Source organism: Physella acuta, unplaced genomic scaffold (genome assembly GCF_028476545.2).
Source record: "Physella acuta isolate Inbredline_101_S28 unplaced genomic scaffold, ASM2847654v3 ptg001063l, whole genome shotgun sequence".
Classification (NCBI taxonomy): Eukaryota; Metazoa; Mollusca; class Gastropoda; family Physidae; genus Physella; species Physella acuta.
In genome coordinates this window covers 943,837-966,439 of record NW_026732580.1, presented here as the reverse complement: position 1 = coordinate 966,439, position 22,603 = coordinate 943,837, and the positions used below count along the sequence as shown (strand labels likewise).

General features: G+C 32.1%; 2 protein-coding genes across 2 annotated transcripts; one reads left to right on the top strand and one right to left on the bottom strand.

Annotated features, from left to right (window-relative positions):
• The first annotated feature begins 1,607 nt into the window (after positions 1-1,607).
• LOC131955313 (WD repeat-containing protein 6) lies at positions 1,608-13,066 on the top strand. Its single transcript, XM_059319395.1, has 23 exons — positions 1,608-1,738; positions 2,986-3,084; positions 3,576-3,739; positions 4,583-4,692; positions 5,062-5,227; positions 5,452-5,682; positions 6,025-6,087; positions 6,358-6,405; positions 6,713-6,814; positions 7,082-7,152; positions 7,423-7,577; positions 7,718-7,833; positions 7,983-8,222; positions 8,448-8,597; positions 8,762-8,836; positions 9,312-9,491; positions 9,645-9,809; positions 9,913-10,562; positions 11,002-11,351; positions 11,619-11,744; positions 11,984-12,084; positions 12,561-12,628; positions 12,829-13,066. The coding sequence occupies exons 1-23, from the start codon at positions 1,639-1,641 to the stop codon at positions 12,950-12,952; spliced, it is 3,654 nt and encodes a 1,217-aa protein (XP_059175378.1). The 5' UTR covers positions 1,608-1,638; the 3' UTR covers positions 12,953-13,066.
• Positions 13,042-22,538, bottom strand: LOC131955357 (formimidoyltransferase-cyclodeaminase-like). Its single transcript, XM_059319476.1, has 14 exons — positions 22,255-22,538; positions 20,634-20,817; positions 19,686-19,814; positions 19,387-19,475; positions 18,884-19,063; positions 18,236-18,373; positions 16,755-16,886; positions 16,475-16,536; positions 16,073-16,199; positions 15,393-15,554; positions 15,066-15,109; positions 14,794-14,932; positions 14,585-14,680; positions 13,042-14,474 (listed from the first exon to the last, which is right to left on the bottom strand). Exons 1-14 carry the CDS (start codon positions 22,306-22,308, stop codon positions 14,388-14,390), a joined length of 1,623 nt encoding a protein of 540 aa, XP_059175459.1. The 5' UTR covers positions 22,309-22,538; the 3' UTR covers positions 13,042-14,387.
• Between the last annotated feature and the right edge of the window lie 65 nt (positions 22,539-22,603).

The window sequence follows — 22,603 nt, the reverse complement described above, 5'->3', positions numbered from 1 at the left end:
TGTCACCCGGTGCGGCACTTAATGGTGTCACCCCCAGAGGCATAGCGACCCTTCCCGGGGACAAATTTGCACCCCCCCCTCAAGTTTGTCTCTATATATTTTGCTATTCTTTGCCTTGGTGTCACCCCCCTAAGTGGTGTCACCCGGTGCGGTCCGCACCCCCCGCCCCCATCGCCTCTGCTTCTATGCCTCCTGATTGGGCGAAAAGTGTGTCAACCATTATAAACAAAACATTTTGCTAGTATATGAAAAATCTTTTCCTTTCTGTGCTCAGGACACACGGGGCCGCCACAGAAAGCTCTTCCCACTTTTGCCGGTGTCGGGCGACTTTCTCCGCAGTTCCGCTAGGTTATCCGGCTCTAGGCAGTTGTTTTTCTGTTGAGCACCTCCTCTTCTCACTTGGCCTTCCCTCTTTTCTTTTTTATTGAGGCGTCCAGTTTAGCGCCATTCATGTGATATCAACTGACTTTGGCCCATCCAGCGCAATCTTTTTTTCAACTACTTTTGAAACAACTTCCATTTGCATTCTCCTAGAAATCTATCATTGAAGGTGGCTATGGCCCAGTGCATGCTTTTATACTTCTGGCATGCACAAGGACTCGGGGATGGGGGTCACCATCCCAGCCCAGTTCACGGGTAAAAGTATATATTTTCTATGTATATTCTATTCCGGTCGTGGGATGAAATTGGCCGCTTTCTTTTTTCCCGGTCCGCTTGGACACAGCCAGTCCACCCTTGGTTATAGTGTATCGTAATTTATATAGTCGTTGGTGGAAGGGGTGACACCCTGGTTTGCCGCCAGAGTTTCTTCCAGGCATCTCCCCGAAGAAAGTCTATCGCCAACCCTCCCCCCCCCCCCCGAACAAAATGGAATTTATATAGAAAATATATAGAAAAAATATTTTTAACAGTGTCCGCCCCAGTCCCCCTCCCCGGAAATTTTAGTCCGCCCTTCTCTCGCAAATTTCAAGCGCCCACCCCCCACCGGAGAAAAAAGTCTGGAAGAAACACTGCCACACCAGGTATCACCCAAACCTTGTGTCGCACTGCGTAGGCCAACTCGATCAGCTTAATTTATGAGGGCATTATTTGTAGACAATCATGCAAGTTAGCATGCATTAATAACTCTCTTACATGATCAATGGAAATGAGGTTCAGGTCTGATTATTTATACATGTACTCAAATTTGTTTTAAAGTAAAAACAAATAAACTTCAGCCGAAGTCTCTCCTTCTTCTCCAACCCCATCCCCGGCCCATATCAGTGGTCGGGCCTTGAGTATCGATACTGTCCACAATCAGTCATATTTTATATTAAAAATTATTGACTCAATAAACCTTTACTTAATCTCTAGGCAAGAAATAATTCGACAATTAAGATATTTCTAAAATATGTGTCCATTAATCTTTGCGTTATGATGAACAATCAAGCTGTTAACTTCTCAACATGGTACTAATAGACTTTACTTGTAATTGAAGATTACGAATACAAAAAATAAAAAATAAAATTATTTCCGGGTTAAATAAAAACTTTCTACTTTCATTTTCGTATTAGCCTGCATGTTTACTTTTATAGTTGTTACTGTTACCATCATTACTAATAGAATAGATAGAAAACCTTTTTAAAAAACATAAATAAAATGAATAGTTTTGAATGCAAAACGTCAATTACATTAATTAAACAGAGTTACGTAGGACCTGTAACGGCTGTTGATGTTTTCGGGGACACAATAATTTGTGGTCAGTTGACAGTTAAAGTTAAAAAATATTAAAAAATATGGTAATCTATCGTTTTGGGTACGTAAAATCGCCCGCGATTTGTAATGTGAAAAACAGGTGACTCCTTAAATTTTAATAATTATTTCACATTTTGAGGAGGATTTATGTTTTAAAAAATTCAAAAACGTTTCCTTGATTCATTTATGTACCTGTTTTTAAACTATTGAATTAAAACTTTTCCGTAATAAATGAAGACTAGCGATGTTTCCAACAGATGCAATCATGCTCATTTACTATAGCAGCCATCTTGTCTAAGTTTTATTTTTATAAGCTTTTAGCGCCAGATTCAGGGGGAAGTCACTCTATTTTACAAATGGCTGCTGTTTATATAGCAAATCTTGCTCTCAGACACTGCTGTTTAAAGTTAATTTCTGGCCTATATCGATATATTTAGCCATTGATTTAGGTTTATTATTCATTTATCTATAATATTTGACACAAAAGTATGACAATATACTTCTATTAAAGCCTTGACAATGTGGTAACGTTTTCGTACATAAATAGCCGCGGGCGATTTTACGTACCCAAAACGATAGATTACCAAAAATATTAAAAAATAAAAATACTTTAAACTTTAAATAAAATACATTTTTAAAATACTTAAAACTTTACTAAAAAAAATAGGCATACTTAAATAATTTATGATACTTAATAGGCATTTAAAAAGTACTAAAAATATAGCCTGATTATTCTAAAATATTTTTTTTTCTATATAAAATAATAAACCTGGTTGAAGCACAAAGTATTCAAATTTAATTTCAAAGTAACCTGTCTTTTTTGGCATGTGTTTACTGTTTAACACATCATTGTGTTAACAATATATTGTTAACTTGAAAGTTTTAAACTTAAGTCTTAAGTTCAAATCCATTTAATATTAAATTATAATACATCTGATGTCCCTGAGTACACCCAGCTCTGATGTGTTCCTGATCATAGTGCTGATCACACTATCCCACAATATTAGGAGATTACAGAAACTGGTGAACTCTGTTCATCTGCCCAATGGAATTCCTGGTTGAAAAGGATAACCTAATCCTTTTTCCACAACCTGATACAAAATGATACAATTATGAGACAACGGAAAAAAAAATACACTTGCCCTTTTAGGAAATAGCTCACATACTAACAGAAACTTAATCCGCAGGAATTTACCACACACACAAAATTAGTACATAAGAAAGTTTGTTTTATTAAATTTTTCTCCCTAGGTTACGGGAATGAGATATCTGTGTATAATCTGACGACCTGTGAACTGCAAGTAAGACAGCAAGTTCTTACAGAATCCACAATACATGGAATAAAAAGAGGTAGCAATAACATGAGCTTCATTTTTAGCATTAGTGTCATCTTTTTAAAGTTATATTCATAATTACACTTATGTTGTATTACAGCATATTAACCTATACTTTTATTCAAAAAAGAAATGAACATTAACCTCTGATAGCTGCAATGTTAAAAACTAATTCTTTCAAAGATTTAAAAAACCAATAAGAACTAGGAAATACACAACTAACTGTTGACAAATATTGACACTCCAATATTATCTTTTTTCTTTAGTTCACCCAGTTACTGCACTCTTTCCTAGTAACAAAAAGTAATTTTAGTACTTAAATCAAACATAGGCCTACTACACAGCAATTATTTTTTCTGATGCCTTTAAATATTAAAGTAATTTTTACTTTAGAAAACAATAATGTAGTTAAGTTCCTCTTGCTTAAAAATATATAGGCCCTAAACCATAATTTATGTATGTGTTTACATAGGTAGTGTCATATACCCAACACACTTTATACTACAGGTCCAGTTATTGAGAGTGGACAACTGTTCTGTGTATATGGGGGTAAACAGGCTTGTGTCATTTCACTGAGCAAGTCCAAGGAAGGCAATCAAGTCATAACTTCAGTATCAGAAACTGTTTTTTTGTGTGATCTGATATGGAATGCACAGTGGTTAACAAATCAAGTAAGAACTATTTTTTTCACTGTAAATCTTTTCTGTTTCACCAACCTGTTTCACACTTATTCAACATTCTAGGCTCAGACTGAAAACTATTTCCCCCGGTTTACTTATTGTTTTTGTGAGATGGCATGATTGAATTGTAGAGCTTTTGACTACAAGACCCAAGGTCTCAAGTTCGGATCTTGGTTTTTACTTGTGACTGTCGGATGTCCCTGAGTCCACCAACCTCTGATAGGTACTTGACTTACATTCGGAATAGTAAAGGTGGCTGGGCATAGAACTGAACACACCATCCCTTTCACATGCCGAGGTCTAGAAACATGAACTTCATCTGCCCCATGATTGCTAGATCTAAAGAGGAACTTTACTTACTTATGATTCTTTGGCAGCCAAATCAAAGTTCAGCCAGTTTGGTCATTGTACTCTCCATTGATTACCCGGTCATCATCTGACATACATCTGGCGCAATAACAACTGTCCCCAGCCTTATTTTAAACAAATGTCCTGAAACATATTGCCTTAAACTACAAGTAATAATCAGATATTGGATTTTAAAAGGCAATCATGTTTCAAACAAATGGCATCAGAAATAATACTTAGTTAATGAAACTCTAACCATAAAGAGTTATATATTTTCTTGGTTCTTTGCTATGACATCATTTCTAGTCTTTTTGCCATTTCCATTGACAAAATATGATTTTTTTTTTACTTTATTTATTATTGCCATCTACAGTTTTGAACCAATTGTTTTAATTATTTTTGCTTTCTTATATCTAATACTAAAGTGTCTTTTTAACAAAATACTTGAAAACTTATTGATAACCTTATGTGTTTTGTATTCTAAAGTTAGACTTTGGGAAGGTAGCTTTTGCTCTGGCACACAACTTGGTGGTTAAATGGGACTGGCAGTTGAACAAAGTTAGTCAGGGCAGACAATGTACAGAGAATTGTATTCTGTATCCTTTCTTTTCTCTTTTATTTTCTAACCAGCATTTATAGAACTTACTCTTTGTAGGGCTGTGACCTTAGTTTATGTTAACATAATAGGCCGACTTAAGTTAGTTTGTGGAAGTAATTTTTTTGTTTAGATTGTGCTAGTTTCACAACAGTTTTCAAATCAATGTAGATAAGTATCAATACTTATCTTAATAAACTGTTTAATCTAACATCTTCATTTTAGTGGACAATTTTAAAAATGTATCTGAAGTATTTTTCATTATTAATATTTTTGCTTTTTGCAATAAAAATGTACTTTTCAAAGTATAAATTCAAATAGAGTTGTTTATAGTTTTATAAAAATATCCAGCCAACTTAACAAAACAAAGCTATTGTGCATCTTTTATTGGTGATGTCTGGAACAATCTCATTCTGGCTGCGGGGACGGTGTTCAACCAAATTGTCTTATGGCCAGTGGATTCAGAGGGTGAAGTGGATAGTGGTGTTAGTGGACAGCATCCAGTAGAAACTATGCAAGTTTTATCTGGTCATAAGGTCATTTTATTTTTATGTTTTATTTTTCTGAAAATAGAACTTGAGTGTCATGTGCATTGATTAATCCTCAAATAAAAATGAGATGAACTAATGGGAATTAGAGAAAAATAACACATATATAACATTATATATATATTCTTATTTTTAAAATGCTAGTACATGCTTTAAAATGAATAGTATTTTAGACTGCTTAATAAAATAAAAACCACATGTTCTATCCACAGGGTGTTATTTTTTCTATCAGTTATCATGCTGGACATCGTCGGATTTGTTCCGCCTCTGATGACCGTAGCATTTTAATGTGGCAGTTATCTTTCCCTTGTGTAGAGGGCCAATGTCCAACTGTGGATGACTGGAGGAGCATGCAGAGCAGTTTAATGTTTTGTCTCTATGGTCATTCTGCCCGTGTCTGGAAGGTGGTATTAATGGACAACTATTTTGTTAGTGTTGGCGAGGTAATTGGCATTCCATTATCTTTCTGACTTGGTTAGTCTAGGAGGTTTTAGTTTATTTCCAGATAAAAGCTGCAGAAATGGTGCAGCAACATTTCTAAACTAGAATTCAGTTTTTCCTTAATTGGAGCTTAGAGGTTCTCATAATGTGTATGAATGCACATAATACTGTGTGGTGCCTCCTTTCATCCATTTGAAGAAAGGAATTTAACACAAAGAGAAAACTGTTTATGTTGCTCAAAATAGCTTTAAAATTAATTTCACCACTCTATTCTAATGTTTATAATATGTTTGAGTCTGTGTATTGAAACAAAATATGATATGTTTTTTTACCATAACATATAGGATGCTACATGTTTTGTTTGGAACTACTCCGGTAATGTGATGAGTACTTTAAAAGGACATAAGGTGAGTGTGTTAAAATGATATTTTTTTAATATCTTTTTTAATTGAATATATTTAAAAAAAATGGTTTAAACTGATTAATTTTAGAGTTATTGTTGCTTTCAAAATAGATTTGCACGGAATCTATTTATTACAGCTGTTTAATTTATTTGAGTAAATGTGTCAGAGTAATTTATTTACTGACATTGTAATGTATTCTGTTATTTACATTTCATATTTTACCAGTGTGATCATGATTCAATTTATTCAATAAAATATGTTTTATTATCCCAGGGAAAGAGCATATGGAGTCTAGCTGTTACAGAAGATGAGAAATTTGTGGTAATTAATAATTATCTTTTATACTTTTAACCTGTTTGTGGGAAATATTTTTGCACAAAACACAATTGAACTTCTAATCTATGGACTGAACTGCTGGATAACCACATGATTATTTGTTTTACATCATTTGACAGTTTGCTTGCAATCAATACAAATCAATTTGGATGGGTTGGAAATAAGCTTTAGTTTTACATCATTCAGCTGTCTTCTTATAATCCATACAAATCAATATAGAGGGGTAATAAATAATTTTAAAGACATGAGTATCAATAGTAATAATTGAGAGTGTGTTTTTGAACTGATACAGATAACTGGGGGTGGAGATGCTAGCATCAGGAAGTGGCAGGTGCACCAGCATAAGAAGACACAGTCTCAGAGGAGTGTTCAAGTTCCGGTGAACTGTAGGATGGTAGGTTCTGATATCCCATCTCTGTAGGATGGTAGGTTCTGATATCCCATCTCTGTAGGATGGTAGGTTTTCACATATTAAATCTCTCTAGGATGGTAGGTTCATACTTAACCTGTGTATAGAATGGTACATCACAACTTAACATGTGTATAGAATAGTTTGTGATGATGTTAGTAAATTATTTTGATGTAACATTAATTTTTATCATGCAAGACTAATTGTGAATAATAATGCTCTATAGAACATTAGTTATTGTTTTATTTTAAGAATGAAGAGGATTTTCCAAGAATTGTGAGACTGCTGAATTATGACACACTGTTGGTAATGATGAATTCAGGGTAAGTCAAAATCATTTTCTTTTAACACTAGTTTGTTAGTGATTGATATTTTAAAATTATTTTACTATAAATATCAAGAATATTTCTAATCTTAAATAACATGTTTAGTTTGAAAATCATTTATAACTCATTGACATGTGAGATATTTCATAAAGATTCATACACATGTAAGATATTGATTGAAGAATTAATCTGTCTTATTTATGTTGTTTGCGTTCATTATATCATGAATTACAAACAATGCAATAAGTCTTTTAAAACTGTCCTCAGATGTCTTTACTCCTACAAAGTGAATGATCAGCGTTTTACCTTGATAATCCAGGATGCAAAGTTCCGGTCTTACAGTGTAGTGTCCCCTTGTATAGATCAGAAGTCATTTGTGATTGGCAGCATCACCGGCACTGTGAGAGTTATGCGTTACGCAGGTATCTAGTAAAAAATACACTGTGTTAATAAAAACAAATGGCACTAAATATTTAATATTTTATTTTAAATTAAAACTAATGCAGAATTTACAGAGGTAAACGCTTATTTGTGAAATATTCTGTTCTGTCTCAAACAACAGATATAGACAGCGATGAAATAACTTTTGCTGAGGAAACTTACTTTGAAGGCAAAGTGTTAAACCTCACATGGCTAAATAATGACCACTTTATAGCCTCTGGACCAGATGGACATTGTGTAATGACATTTTCAGTTTAGAGATATTTAAATTGTAACAAATGCTAGTACTATTAGACAAAAAGTTTTTTGACAATACATTTTTTTCCTATGTGTTTTTTTATAAATGTTTCTATATAAACACAAATGTCTTGTGCATGTATTTACAGATATTAATAAAAATTGATGTGGTAGAGAATAATGATGGTACTTCTCTGAACCTAATTGTTCAACACAGAATGTTTCTACCAACTAGCAAACATCGCTGGATATCAGCTGCATGCCCGTTATCAAACCAATTCACTGCAGATATACATAATGGAACTCTTGTCTGTGGAGATAAGGATGGATCTATCCATGTGTTTACTTTAGATCAACATGAGATTAATGATGACACATATAAGCAAGAGGTTAGAACATTAATGTGAGATTGGTAATAATAGTGTTAGAATTTACTTAGAATTTTTTCGAGGGCATTTACATTAATTTTTTAAAGTTCACAAAAAAATCTCTTAAAAAACTATATTTCTAAATATATGTTGGCCTTATTTGGATTGCCCAATGAAAGTTAACTCCATTCAATTTTTCTTAACTGTGAAGAAGCTTTATAGTAATTCTATTTAAATAATATAAAGCCATCACAAAGCTTTACAAGAGTGCACGGCAAGGCTGGTGTGACATTTGTCACCTTCAGGGATGGCTTTGTTTACACAGCCGGGAGGGATGGGTTCTACAGACAGTGGCAGTTTGTAGATGGAAAACTTGTGCTGCTACATGGCAACAAGGTAGGGAGTTTAGAGCTCTTTTTTCACCAACAAATTAATGCTGTTATATAAGATTTAGAATTGTTTTACAACTTCCTGATAGAATAAGTAAAATCTATATCTAATATAAATAAAAACTTGATTGTCTTTACTTTAAGTAACCATTTACCATTTTTAACCACTAGATTATAAAAGGCTTTGAATGGATTGACAAACTGGCATGGCATAATGGAGATTTACTGGTGTATGGCTTTTTTTCAGTAAGTCAAGGTGTCAAACTTTGATGGTTGTATTCTATGCTAACAGTATTTCAAACTGAAATGTAGTAATGCATTTGCTCATTTTGTCGTCATGTGTGTTTACAGTCTGAGAAGGGAACAAGAGATTCTGAAAAATTTGTGTTTGCTGTTCAAGATAAATATTTGTTGCAAATTTGAGTTGAAGATTAATAAGCACAAATATCACAACTCAATGTAATGCTTTTTACCTTTTGTCACATTTTTTCAGTGTGAGTTTGTAGTTTGGAGTGTGACATACAACCAACAGCTCATGTCCATCTATTGCTTTTGTCACATTTTTTCAGTGTGAGTTTGTAGTTTGGAGTGTGACATACAACCAACAGCTCATGTCCATCTATTGCATTTGTCACATTTTTTCAGTGTGAGTTTGTAGTTTGGAGTGTGACATACAACCAACAGCTCATGTCCATCTATTGCATTTGTCACATTTTTTCAGTGTGAGTTTGTAGTTTGGAGTGTGACATACAACCAACAGCTCATGTCCATCTATTGTGGTGGTGGCCACAGAACCTGGGGGTGCATCCATGAGAATGGGATGTTGAGATTTGCCTACATCAAAGCTTCAAATATCTTCATGGTGGATACAGGAAGTCAGGCTAAACAAACCATTGTCCAGGTTTTTAAATAGATTTTTTTACTGCACTTAAACTAATGTTTATTTTTGCTCAAAGATTATTTTCTAAATGCTTGCTCAAAACATTAACAGATAAGTGACAGTTTATGGCATAAAAATTTGACAAACTAAATTTTTTTTTTGTCTCTCATCTAGCCAGCTTGTCATGGAAGAGAGTTATGTGATGTCAAATTTTTAAAATCACCATTTGAAACTCAGGGTCAAGCAGTGCATTTGGTGTGCAGTGCCAGTGAAGACACAACAGTTAATATTGGAATGTTTATTAGTATCCTTTATAAGGCAGATTTGTTTTCACCAAATGTTACATTACTTTCCTCCTGGTACAATTTAGTTGTTTCAGAATGCAACTGAATGTTGTACAAATTATTTAAATAATACTCATAAAATTAATGTCTATGTTAAGCACATTTTATGGAATTGTAATAACTTTCCCTTAATGATTGCATACAAAAAATTATTTTATACTTGGACACCTCTGACAACCTTAAAGGGACATCACTCTAGTGTCAGATGTTTGGCAGTTTCTGACACTACTTCCTCATGCAACAATGAAGTTCAACTAGAAAGTTTAAAAGCTTTGGATGCAGCTATTAATGAATCCACAACTTTTCTTCTTTTCACTGGAGGTGGACGTGCTGAAATTCGTGCATGGAAAATTAAATTATTTAAACAGAGTCAAATTCTAAAGAAAACTAGTAATGTTAATAACAAATCATGGCATTCAAAAGCTGATCAACACACAGAATGTGCTGGTGCTACTGCACCAGTGCTAGACAGTGAAGCGTGTGAGTGTTCAGGTGTTGATTCAGGTGATGTTGGATGTACATATGAGCACCTGTCTACACACTTTCTAGGGGAGGCAAGACACAAACAACACTTTTCTTCATGGAAGACAAGAAAACTTCGACTTGACCCGGAGACACGGGTCATGTCACTGTCAGCATCGTCAGTGGTCCAGCTGCTAAATCAGGGCAGCAATGTCTTAAAGGAATCTTCTCATCAAGTGTCACATTTACACATTCTTTCTGCTGCTGGCTCTGATGGAGTTTACAGGTAATATTTGCTTCAGTTACTTCTCTTACATAGGAAGTTTCTGACTTTTAAAAGTAAGTCTTTATCTTATAAAGGAGTAGGAGGTCTTTGTTTTATTCAAGTAGGTCTTTATCTTATACAAGTACATCTTTCCTTTATTTTATACAAGCAGGTCTTTCCTTGGTCTTAAACAAGTAGAAGGGCTTAGTTTTATAAAAGTAGAAAACATGTGTTTCAAGTGATAAGCTAATATGGAGCATTGTAAAAACAGTTGAAAAAAAGTGTATCAAAATGAAAGCAAAATATAACCATAAAAATTTAAAAATTAACCTGTCATTCGTTTTCCTTTTATACATGTTATAGTTTTACCTGCTCTACAATTATATTCAATCTTTTGATTACACTAATTACTTTTATCATTTAATTTTTTAGCTTGTATTTCACTGTTTTAACCTTCTAGGGTATTTTCATTTGATGAGAGCTTGAAGAAGTTCTCTCTGCTGGTAGCCACTGATTACCATAGGGGATGTATGCTCAAAGTCTTGCACTACGTTCACACAACTCCAGGAAACTTGGCACTGCCTTTCTCTTTAACTGTGTCAACCAATGGCCAGATAGTTATCTGGTCGCTAGATACTGTTGTGATGACTGTGTTAAAATCTTGTGAAGCTGGCAAGGGTGATGATGATGAAGCGGAGGACTACGTAGATTTTACCCAACCAGTTGCCAGCAAAGCACCCTGGGAGCCAGTGGCTGTACTGAAGGCACACCAGTCTGGGATCAACAGTCTACACACACTTCAGATATCAGGTAGGAAGTTGATCAGCTGATCCAGTAGTTTATTTTTCTTGGAAACCCACCTCTTTTAACTAATTAATGATTTATGTATTACATTATAGCTTTCACTTTAGTGCTATATTTACCTCTGTACTAATTGGTAACAAAAAAATTATTTTTATTTGAGAACTATATATACTTTAATATAAATAGATGCAGACAGTTTGAAATGTTAGCAAGTCATGTACACCCGTAATGGATACTAGAGTTGAGCTAACTACAGCAGTAAATATTTTTCAGACTCCTGCATGCTTGTAGCCTCTGGAGGTGATGACAATGCTATAGCTGTTCACAAATTGCAGTTACCTGATTTAAAAGTGTTAGCCAAAGTCGTCAAGCCTGATGCACACGCTGCACAAATTACAGGTAGTTTTATTTACTTGTTTAGTCTTTGCAGCTGCACTGTAAGAACAGAAAATGATCATTGATCTTAATTCTAGCTTGTGAAATTGAAAATGAGATTTTATAGAACAATTATTAGAGAAGCTTGAGGCAAGATCTTAGTGCATAACGTAAATTTGTAACACAGATAGGAGTTTTAATATCAGAGTTTACTAAACTTTTTTTATGAAATATTTTCTTACATCCCATTCATTAACCAACAGGAATCTGGCTTGTGTCACCTGGATTGCTTGTGTCAGCTTCCATTGACCAGAGGATCATAGTTTGGGCTATAGATCATTCTATTCAATCTACTACTATACAGGTAAACTAAGCTATTATTCTGTTTGGGGATCTCATGACCAGTCCAGAGTGAAGCTAAGATCAGAATTCTTCTCATCATTTAGTTGTTAAAAAACAAGAGCACATTTTCAGCTCCAATAATCCATAGAGCAAAAGTGTTGGTGAACTCAATGTAGAGCAAAAGTGGTGGTGAACTCAGTGTAGAGCAAAAGTGGTGGTGAACTCAGTGTTTGAAAGATTGTGTGGTCATCACATTGCCCTGGATTTACTTTCCTCTTTAGTGCTGGGTGAACTTATGGGATAGCAATCACTCATTGTATTATGCCAACCCTGAGTATTGTTATACTATCATTTAATGTTCAATTTTTTTCCCTCTTGCCTCTACTAATTGTCAAATATTTATTTTGATTTTCTTATCCTAGTTGAACTTTTTATTTTTGAACCACAATATTGTTTGATACTTCAAATAAAATAATAAACAAGTTTATTTTACTTTAGTTGCAGATTCTTTCAAGTAACTTCATTCATGTGGCCAATGTTTCAAGCATGGATGTAAAATTGCATAGGTTAGGCATTTTTGTTTGTTTTTGTGGATATTTTAAAAAATAAATGTGGCAGTAACCTGATAGTTGAATTAAATTTCAATAAGTATGTAAACAACAGATTTCTTTAGTATGGAAATAATTTGTTTTATAAACTGAAAATGCACAAGATCAATAAGCTTGATCACAACTTATATTTATATATTTTTTCCTTGCTGTTACAGGGACTCTGTATACCTATGTATTGCTGGGGAAGGAATTACTCTTTATAAGCTAAATCAGTCATCAAATGATGGTGATGGTATACGAGATTCTTGTACCAGTCAAATACAACAATCCAATTATTGACTTATATAAGGATTCATTTAGATTTGTGCAATTCACATACAACAATACAGTCTCACCAAAACACACATTAACAAACAAATGTCAAAAAAGTTTCTATGAAGATTTTATTCTGGAATTATGCAAAGTGCAAAAATCAGCAGTGAATATCTTATAGCAAAAACAACCTCTATCTAAAGATAGCTATAAACATAGATCACAGCTTTGCATTTTAACATCAAAAGAAAACTTGTGTATACAAAAATTACAAGTTTATAAATTTGTGTGAAAACCATCAGTTTTATGATGGTGATGTATTTTTATTAAAATCTGTGCTGCTTCAGTTCATGGACTGTTTATTAATAAAGAAAAATGTTGACATAAAAAAGTATTTTGAGTTAAACCTTAAAGAATTCATAATTATCTTTCTTGTAATGATAAGAATTATTCCCATGAATTAAGAACAATCTATAAATTAAAAAAATTAAAGCTTGTAATGGTACATAAATTATGTTGTTATAATCACAGAGTATTGCTGTTTCATGATAGTAAAAACTTAAGCTTTGCTGATGACAATTAAATGTCAGCTTGTATCCAATGACTTTCTTTAAGTAGGAGTTTAAGTAGACACTTAGCAATAACAGATGTAATCTGGAATTTTGACAGCACAGTAGGCAGATACTCAGCAGAAGTCTCAAGTTGACTATATGTCAGCAGTGTGGTCATTGAGCATGTTACCAGTATGATATAACTTGTTTTAATAACATGATAAATGGCATAAATAATAACAAGAAAAGGGATTATTTTAAAATGTGACAAAAAAATCATTGAAAGCTTTCTATATAAAATTATGTGAACATGCAATACCACTACATGGAGATCAGGATTAACTATGTCTGAGGATAGTTTGATTTTCTACTCACATGTAAAAGATGTATTACATTTACCCAGAGGAACAAAATGTAAAAAAAAAATTACAAGTAGAGAAACTGGCAGTGTAAGAAAAAAAATGCACATTGCAATCAAAGGCCAACAAATGTAAAATGTAGCTCTGATTAAACTGAAAGCAAAGCATCATCTATTGCTGAAAACAGTGTGGTTATAATTTGTATAAAATGAACAGGTGAATATGTATAAAATACGACATCAGGAAATTATATAGTAATATTATGATATTATAATACTGCAAAGTAAGAATGACAGGACAAATAACTCCTGCTTACAAAAACAATACTGAATTCTTTCCAGTTCTATTATTCTGAATCCTGTTTCAACTAAAAAATACATTTAAATTTTTCAAGCATAAAAAAAATCAACATTTAAGTTCATTATGTTTGGAAACTAACTACACCAAAAATATGCTTAAAACTTACATCGAACACCCATCACCCAAATTATAAACATTTACCAAGTTGAAAAATAGTTTTATTTTTAAAAGTGGTTAAGGTTTAGACACTTTTCATTTTTGCCTTTCAGCCAAGATGCTCAAGATTTCTTCCTTTTCTTTTTGTGCTTTAGCAATTGCCAATTCAATATCACTCCTTGCCTGTTAAATATAAATTAATAAATATCTTCACAACTGAAAAAATTGCTGCGGTTTTTATACAAAATAATGAAATCAAGACTTTTGTCTAAGGAAACAAAACCAAGCAGTACCTTGGCCACAAACTCAGGGTCCTCAATCTGATCCAGGTTAGTCAGTACATTATAGTATGCTCCCCACACACCTGTCTCTAAAATTCTGGCTCCAGTCTAAATACAATTATGAGAACGCAAATGTGAAAAAAAAATGCAGTTATCAAAAGAATTAAATCCAAATAAAATATTTTCTAAACCTACATAAAACGTATAATCTTAATTTGTACCTGTAAATCTGATTTACAATTGAAATTTCCAACTTTTGCCAATTCTTTTAAATGAGGCCACATATCATTGGCAATTTGAGCTACACACATAGGAATTTGCACAGCTGTTAGCAAACCTTGCTTTATTGCCTCTTGTCTCCTAGAACAGGATACAAGATATGTGGTAATAGAAACAACAAAATCCTTTTGTATCCAACAAATGGTATAATGAAACCATCAATCCAACCTACTATAGTTTCTTTAAAAAGCCAATTATGATTGATCAGACTTACTCTTTTTTCTCTTCTTCAGTTTTTTTAGGCAGTTTAGTAGCAAGCTTTAAGAAATAAAAATAAATATTTAGTAAAGCAAATTTTGAAAATTAAAGGAAATTAAGATAGCTTAGAAGAATTATGAAATACAATTTAATGTGAACAAATGTCATTATAATACGAGAGCAAAAATTTAAAATACCAGTTACTGCTTGTAGTTTATCAATCCTACCTAACAGTTAAACCACTGTACTGAGTTTGGGGAAATTTACAGATAAAATATTATCTTGTCATAAAAATATTATAACTGCGTTATTTAACAGAAATATTCAATATGTTAAAGCTTACCATGTATTCACTAAAAGCTGCAGCATCAGCATCAATGAAAGGAATTAAATCTTTCATTCCTTTATACAAAGGTGGTATCAAAGTTCTCATTGTTTCATCTAGATCAGCAAATTTTTTATTTCCATAAGACAAGAATCCAACCATAGAGCCCAGAGCTGCACCCTAGAAAGGAAATTATGGAGCATATTTTATTTGAAAACTACAACAATAAAGCAAAACCATTTTGATTAAAGTAGGTGCACTAAACTAATTTTTTAAATCAATCACACAAACATTGCTTTGATTTTAAAAGCATAGAGCTAGTGATTCTAAGCAGATGGATGTAATATTTAAGACAGTAAGATTTTAACTTAAAAGTTAAGCACTTTTTAAATTGGCATATTTTAGAATACCCTTTGGCTTCACAAGGACCAAAATTTAGCATCAATTATATCAAAAAATTATAAAAGATGTATTCATTATCTAATAATATTGAGCTCACAAATTAAATGTGTTTTTTTTGTAGCTGAATTACAGCATAAAAATTTGCTGTGACTCATAACAATGAACCATTTTGGAAAAAAATATGTCATTAAATCCTAAGTATATTAGACTATTTTTTATTTTATACCTATTATAAGGCCGAAGTACAATGCATTAAATTCATAATAAAAACATATTTAAAAAAATGTTTTACAAACCAAAGATGAAGCTAATGCTGCCACAGAGCCTCCTCCTGGTGATGGTGACCTTGAACCTACAGTTAGAATAAAGTCTTTAAGATCCATGCTGGCAAGTGGCCCATCTCTGTCTGCTTGAATCATGTACCTATAGTTCAAGTAAAATGGTCAGTATTTCATTGGTATTGTTTGATAAGATCAACTCTAATTATGATAACAATCTAAACCTATTTAAAAAAATAAGAACTTGATTTTTTTAAAAAGAGCAGTTAAAGGAATATTTGCAACAAAATTAATGGAAGCATTAAAATGTATAGGATCAAGTTACATTATTACAAATATGTAATCAATGTTTGTACAGATTCATTTAAAAATCTACAATTTTTTTGTCATTTCCAGAGTGGAATTGCAAACCTTACTCACTCTAAGATTCTTTCTTTAGGATTGAATCCACCTAAAGAGTTTAATCCAAGTCGGTTAATAACCTGAATAGAAAAAGTCAATTTAAATAATGACATCTCTCTTCAAGACAATATTTCCTCATAAGTGATGTACAATTATTTTTGTTTGTTTAAAATTAAAAGCACTATTATGGGTAATACTGAGATGATTTAAATAAATGTCTATAAGCTAGTAAAAAGCTATGTAATAGTTAAGAAGTTAGATCTAATTTAGCTATAAAATAGTGATCATACAAACTTACCAATCTCAGTTTCTGGTCTTCTTCCAAGATAAACAATTTTTCATTTTTCATGTAATATTCAGCAGCATCCATTAAGGTCTTTTGGGGTACAAGCCCTACAATTTGAGATCCAACTACAGCAATGTTGAGTTCCTATGAAAAAAATGTAGCATAAGTATAAAACTCTGGAATAAAATTTTGTATCAAAGTTTTTAAAAATATGCAAGAACAGATATACCAATGTAATAAAAGTATTAACAGTATTAAAAATGAGTTAAGATCTTTATTATAAAACAATATAATTTCATTCAGTCTCAAGTGAAATGACTTTTTATCTTAGTTTTTTTATAGCTAAGCATAACTACAAAAATACAGCATATCCAAGAACTACCAGACATACATGTGTGATTTTCTTAACTTGAAGTTTAAAATAATACGAGGTAAAAACATTACAAAACAAATGTAAAATTAAATATTTTGTTGAATCAAATTGTAAAATTCCAAAACAATTGTAACCAAATAGAAAATCCTATACCTAAGCTAATATTTGAGGTTAAAAATTCCAAGCTGAAATGAAACAAATAATAAGTGTTCATACTGTTTCTGAAAGTTAGATTCCAGTTGAAAGATTTTCTATGCATAAATGGAAAAACTCATATATAACTAAATTAATTATGGAACAACATAATGTCCTTATATTAATTACAGTGAACAAATATTTAGAATGTAATTTAGCATTATAGAGCTGTTTTCTTTCCCAAGCCAATTGTAACAAAATTTTTGCAGCAAAAACAAAAAGGATTAGCTTTCCATAATAAAATACCTTTATATCTGTAACTTTTTAAAGTATGTTGCAAACATTTTAACTACTAGCATGTCAAACATTTTTACTCAAACCTGTAATTATTTTAAAGCAAGGTGATGTGACTTCAAACTAAAAAATTGATTCAATAGCAAAGAATAATTACAATAAAGTATGACAAAGTAGAAATATCTGGTTTGTCATACTTTCATGTGCTAACTTTTACCAGATACTCTCAAGCAAAAGAAAACAACGAAAGTGATATGATCTTTGAAGCCGTATTGTCAACGTAGTCTGGATACTATGCAATGTCATTTATGTCTTTATTAATAACAATATACCATGGGACACAAAAACTTTTTTTTGTTTTTTACATTAATTACTACAGACCTTTTGTTCTATACCAGTACAAACACTTATGATTTTCCATTCTGCATTACTTTTTTCTTAATTCCACAAATATTCCAGATTGCATACAAACCCTGAACACTAACATTCAAATGCTAGGAAGTCAAGAATGTATTAAGAAAAGTTCATTCTTAAAATATTCAATTGATTTAAAATTACACAGTTAAGAATAACTTTTGTCAATAACTATTTAATAAACAACGAATATACACACACACATACATATATTTAAGTTGATGGTATTAGATGGTAGAATGAATACAATGATAGAGAAACTATGACAGTGACTTACATTAGCATCTTTTAAACATTCCTCATACACTGTATGAATGCCAGTGACTTCGTAATCTGTGATGTTCACAGATACCTGGGCCATGTTTGCTTCTTCTAGGTACCAGCCAATAGCTTGAACACATTTCAACCTACCTGGCTGATAAATGAATGGACACATATCATTTTTAACTTTAACTGAATCCTCCGGAAGTGCCAAAATTAATTTTGGAGTAGCCAAAATTGATTTTAAATAGAATCAATAGTCATTTTAAATCTTGTTAACACAACAGAACTAGCTATTCTAAATGTAGTAGCTTTAAAATATTTTTTTAATTCTGTAAAAACACAGATTCAACTAACTGAGATGAGGTAATAAAAAAAAAATGCCCCCCCCCCCCCTTCTAAACTCTAGCCAAAGATCACTGGGATTCATCACACTACTACTTGTAACTTTTGTAAAGACATACCCATGTCACATTGCCATTAGTAAATATTGTAAAGCCATACCTGCATCACAATACCCTTTGTTACTATTTTAAAGACATACATATATCACCACTATTTTTTCTGATATTTTTCTATGGGTTAAGACTATTATACAGACACTGGTTAAAGTTTATATAGAGTATTAAATTTTTAACTACCTCTTGAAAACATTGTTAAGTACCTCATTTTCTCCTCTTCCATTTTCCCGTATGTTCAGTGCGATTCTATGGGCTTGCTCTTTAGTCGCTAGTAAGTTAATGTTGTAGGCAATCAAAAATTTTCTTGCTCCAACAACAGTTGCCCCCCATGATGGCACAAATGCAGTAGGCCCAAAATCAGGCTTCCAAAGTGGGTCTTTCAGCTTTAGAACATTTTTTAAATATTTTTTTTGTTTCAGTCACAGAATTTACAATGTATTAAAAATGTATGTAGGTAATTAAATACTGGGTTGACAATGTTTTTCTAAATAATACTTTATTATACTTAAGTTTTTACCATACTAAAAAAAACTAATTAATTTAGTAATAATTTTTTAAATCTCAAAGCAATTGTTCTAAATATTTTGTCTAACAGTAAATGCTGAATTATTATTCTTGTCTTTCAATTAAATTTTTACTGCATTTTTTAATAAAAATAAATTTTTCCAAATGTTTGAAATCCGGAAGAAGGGAAACTATTTATTACCTTGTCTTGTAGACCTTCATACTCCCCAGCTCTGATCTGAGGTAAAGTTTTTCTATATTCTGTATCTGATGCTGCTCCATACAAATACACTGTAAAAAATTACAGAAACTTGTTATATAAAATAATTAGTTATAGTGTAAGAAAAATTGCTTATCAATTAAATGAAATGGCTTATGCACAGCTGGTATCATCAATCAATCAATGAGAATTAAGAAGTTTTTTCTATTAATTTAAATTATCATAATATTTATCAATCTGTTACATGATGAAAAATAAATGTAAACCAAAACAAAAATTACCTGGGACGTCAAGCTCGGAAGCCAGTCTTGATGCAAATTCTTTAGCACATCTTGCACAATCTTCCATGCTAACATCTTGAACAGGGACAAAAGGACAAACATCCAGAGCTCCTAATCTAGGATGCTCACCTACCAATACAAATATTTTCTGATGTAATTATTACACTTACTTACAATTTAAATTTATTACATTTATTAAAATTACCAGAATTGAGTTTTCCTGAAAGAATTTTATTAATACGAAGTAAAAATATGTTTTAATAAAACTTTCACCCATTAAAGTATTACTAATGAAACATAAAGTATTTCTACAAACCCCATAAATACTTCTTTTTTGGGGAGTCTCCTTGTCAAAGTAGTTACTTACCTTACCTAACTTGAGGTTTAAGGCAGGCAATTAAATGTCTATATGGTATATGGGGATGTGTTATGTTATCACAATAATTCTTCTTCTCTACTTTTATCTTGAGACTGCATTGTAAAATTACAGTTTGTTTGATATTATCATTCAGCCCAAAAGTCTAACTTAATAACCCTCATACCTGTTGCTCAAAATAATCAAAAGATTAAACATTTGGTGATTTAAAAATAGGTTATGCAGCAATAAAATATTTCTTTTAAAATTAATGATTTCTAACTCAACTGAAATAAAAAAAAGTGCATTATATAAACCTTAAAACTAAGTAAGCAGAGAGTGAACAAAAAAATCTGTGAGAAAACTGGAGTTTTTCTTTAGTAAGTAGATCTATAGGCCTACATAAAATTGATTGGTAGTCATAAGATAAATACAAAATATTGAGGTGACTAATTATAAATAGAAAAAAAAGTCTACTGCTTGAATTTACTTGTAAAATTTCACATATGAATTAGAGTTGTTTTTTTATGTGTATAAATATCTATGTTTTTAAGCTAGAGTAGCCTAACACACATCACACTTAAAACTCTGACCTTGATGAAGTCTCATATCAATAAAGTGATGAGCAGCTCTTGCTGCATTCACTGCTCCCTCAATGACCGCCTCAGGTGTGCCCACAAATGTATAGACAGTTCTGTTTGTGGACTGTCCTGGGTCGACATCTAAAAGGCTGCATCCTGAAGTTTGAGCAATAGCAGAGGCTATTGCTTCAATTACCTAATAACAAATGAGTTATTTTTAACAATGATTAATGAAAAGTATTAAACTACGGTATTTAGTACAACAGTGATATAGGCCTACATTTTTTGTCTTATGTCCAACTCATTGTATGGCTTAAGTAAAATTTTCTACATGTTTGAGTTTTATAATAAATGCAAGTCAACAAAAACATCTTTAAAACCTTTTTAATTACTTTTTAAAATTCACAAACATATTAGATAAGCCATACATGAGACACAGCAAGCACATTTTAGCTAAAAACTAAAAGCTTGTGTCTAATTTCATTCTTTATTAACATTATCTTCATAGTATATATTAATTTTGTTAAATGTAAAGGTTTTAAAAGAGCATTATGTTTGGTTTTTCCTTTGAAAATGGATATGTATTATGTATGGCTTGTGGAAACAATTTTAATAATTTTCAAAATACAAAAGACTTTGAAGACTTTAATGACTTACTTTAAATACTAACAATCATTACACTTAAAACTACACTGTATAATCTGCTGTAGGGAAACTGAATGTTAGGCTACATAGCTAATAGGGGGGGGGGTCTAGGATCTAGGTAATTCCCTCTTTTAGTAGCCTCTGACAATTTTCAATTTACCAATCCTAATCTGAATTTTAGATTTAGCTTCTAGATTCTAACATCATCATCATCATCATTCCTTTGTGGCACCTGGGGAGCAAAGGGCTGCAACCACACATCTCCAGCGGACTCGGTTTTGGGCTGCTCCCCTAATCTGTGCCCATGTGAGCCCAGCTGTTTTCGCCTCTTCTTCAACCGTTCTCTTCCATGTTTTCCTTGGCCGGCCCACCCTCCTTTTTCCCTGGGGATTCCAGTCCAAAGCATGTTTTGCAAAGTTTTCATTTTCTTTTCTTAATAATGTGTGTCCGATCCATCCCCATTTCTCTATTGCCTGTTGCTTTATAATTTGCCACAGGTCTTTGTTTGATATTTTGTCTGGCCATCTTATTTTAATATTTTGTCTGGCCATCTTATTTTATTCTAGATTCTAAGATCTATTAAAAATATCTTCCGATTTTTTAAGCAACTATCATTTCTGTAAAATACACAATGTAGATCTAGTACTAGTAGTGTAAGTGTAGTAGTAGACTAGAGTTTAGTGCTATAATAGTGTTATTATTATAATTAGGCCCTATACTTTATAATAATATGGCCTACTAATAATTTAACAATATTATTTATTAATAATATTTATTAATCTTGAGTATGAATCATTGATTGTTAAAAAATAATATCTAGATCTAGATTCTAGATCCTCTAGAATCTAGATTATAGGATAGGCCTAGATTTATACACGTCACACAGCATTTATAATCAGGCCCCTATCCTATTATTATTAATATTATAATAGTTATTTATTATTTAAAGTTAAAGACATTAAAAAAAAAAGATATTAGATCTATCAACCTCTTTATTTCTTCCTTCAGAAAAGTTAGGGACACACTCCACTATGCGAGGCATTTTGGTGAAATGAAAATGACCATGAAAGTAAATGTACTTATAAACTATGAAATCTAGGACAAGAGATAAGCTTAAGTTAAGAGAGCGAGATAAGTATGACCGCGGCCAGCAGTTAGCTTCTTAATTAAAGTAGGGCAAGGCTATCTATTTGCTTCTTTGCTTAATAATCTACTCGACTAGCCTAAGCTGAGCATAAACAAAAAGTTGTCTTCTTAGGAATTGTGGAAAACGTCATCACGCGTCGCGCAATTTCCTTAGCGATATCAGTGACGTGTAGTTTTATGCTGTCTACGTT

Excerpts from the sequence above, each read along its gene's own strand:
- LOC131955357 (XM_059319476.1), bottom strand. The coding sequence starts at position 22,308 with ATGCCTCGCATAGTGGAGTGTGTCCCTAACTTTTCTGAAGGAAGAAAT. Across the intron at positions 19,815-20,633 it reads TGATATGAGACTTCATCAAG|GTGAGCATCCTAGATTAGGA; the intron begins GTCAGAGTTTTA and ends TTGTATTGGTAG. Across the intron at positions 15,555-16,072 it reads CAGCATTAGCTTCATCTTTG|GGTGCAGCTCTGGGCTCTAT; the intron begins GTTTGTAAAACA and ends TTTCCTTTCTAG.
- LOC131955313 (XM_059319395.1), top strand. The coding sequence starts at position 1,639 with ATGAATAGTTTTGAATGCAAAACGTCAATTACATTAATTAAACAGAGT. Across the intron at positions 6,815-7,081 it reads TTCCGGTGAACTGTAGGATG|AATGAAGAGGATTTTCCAAG; the intron begins GTAGGTTCTGAT and ends TTTTATTTTAAG. Across the intron at positions 8,837-9,311 it reads TGGTGTATGGCTTTTTTTCA|TGTGAGTTTGTAGTTTGGAG; the intron begins GTAAGTCAAGGT and ends ACATTTTTTCAG.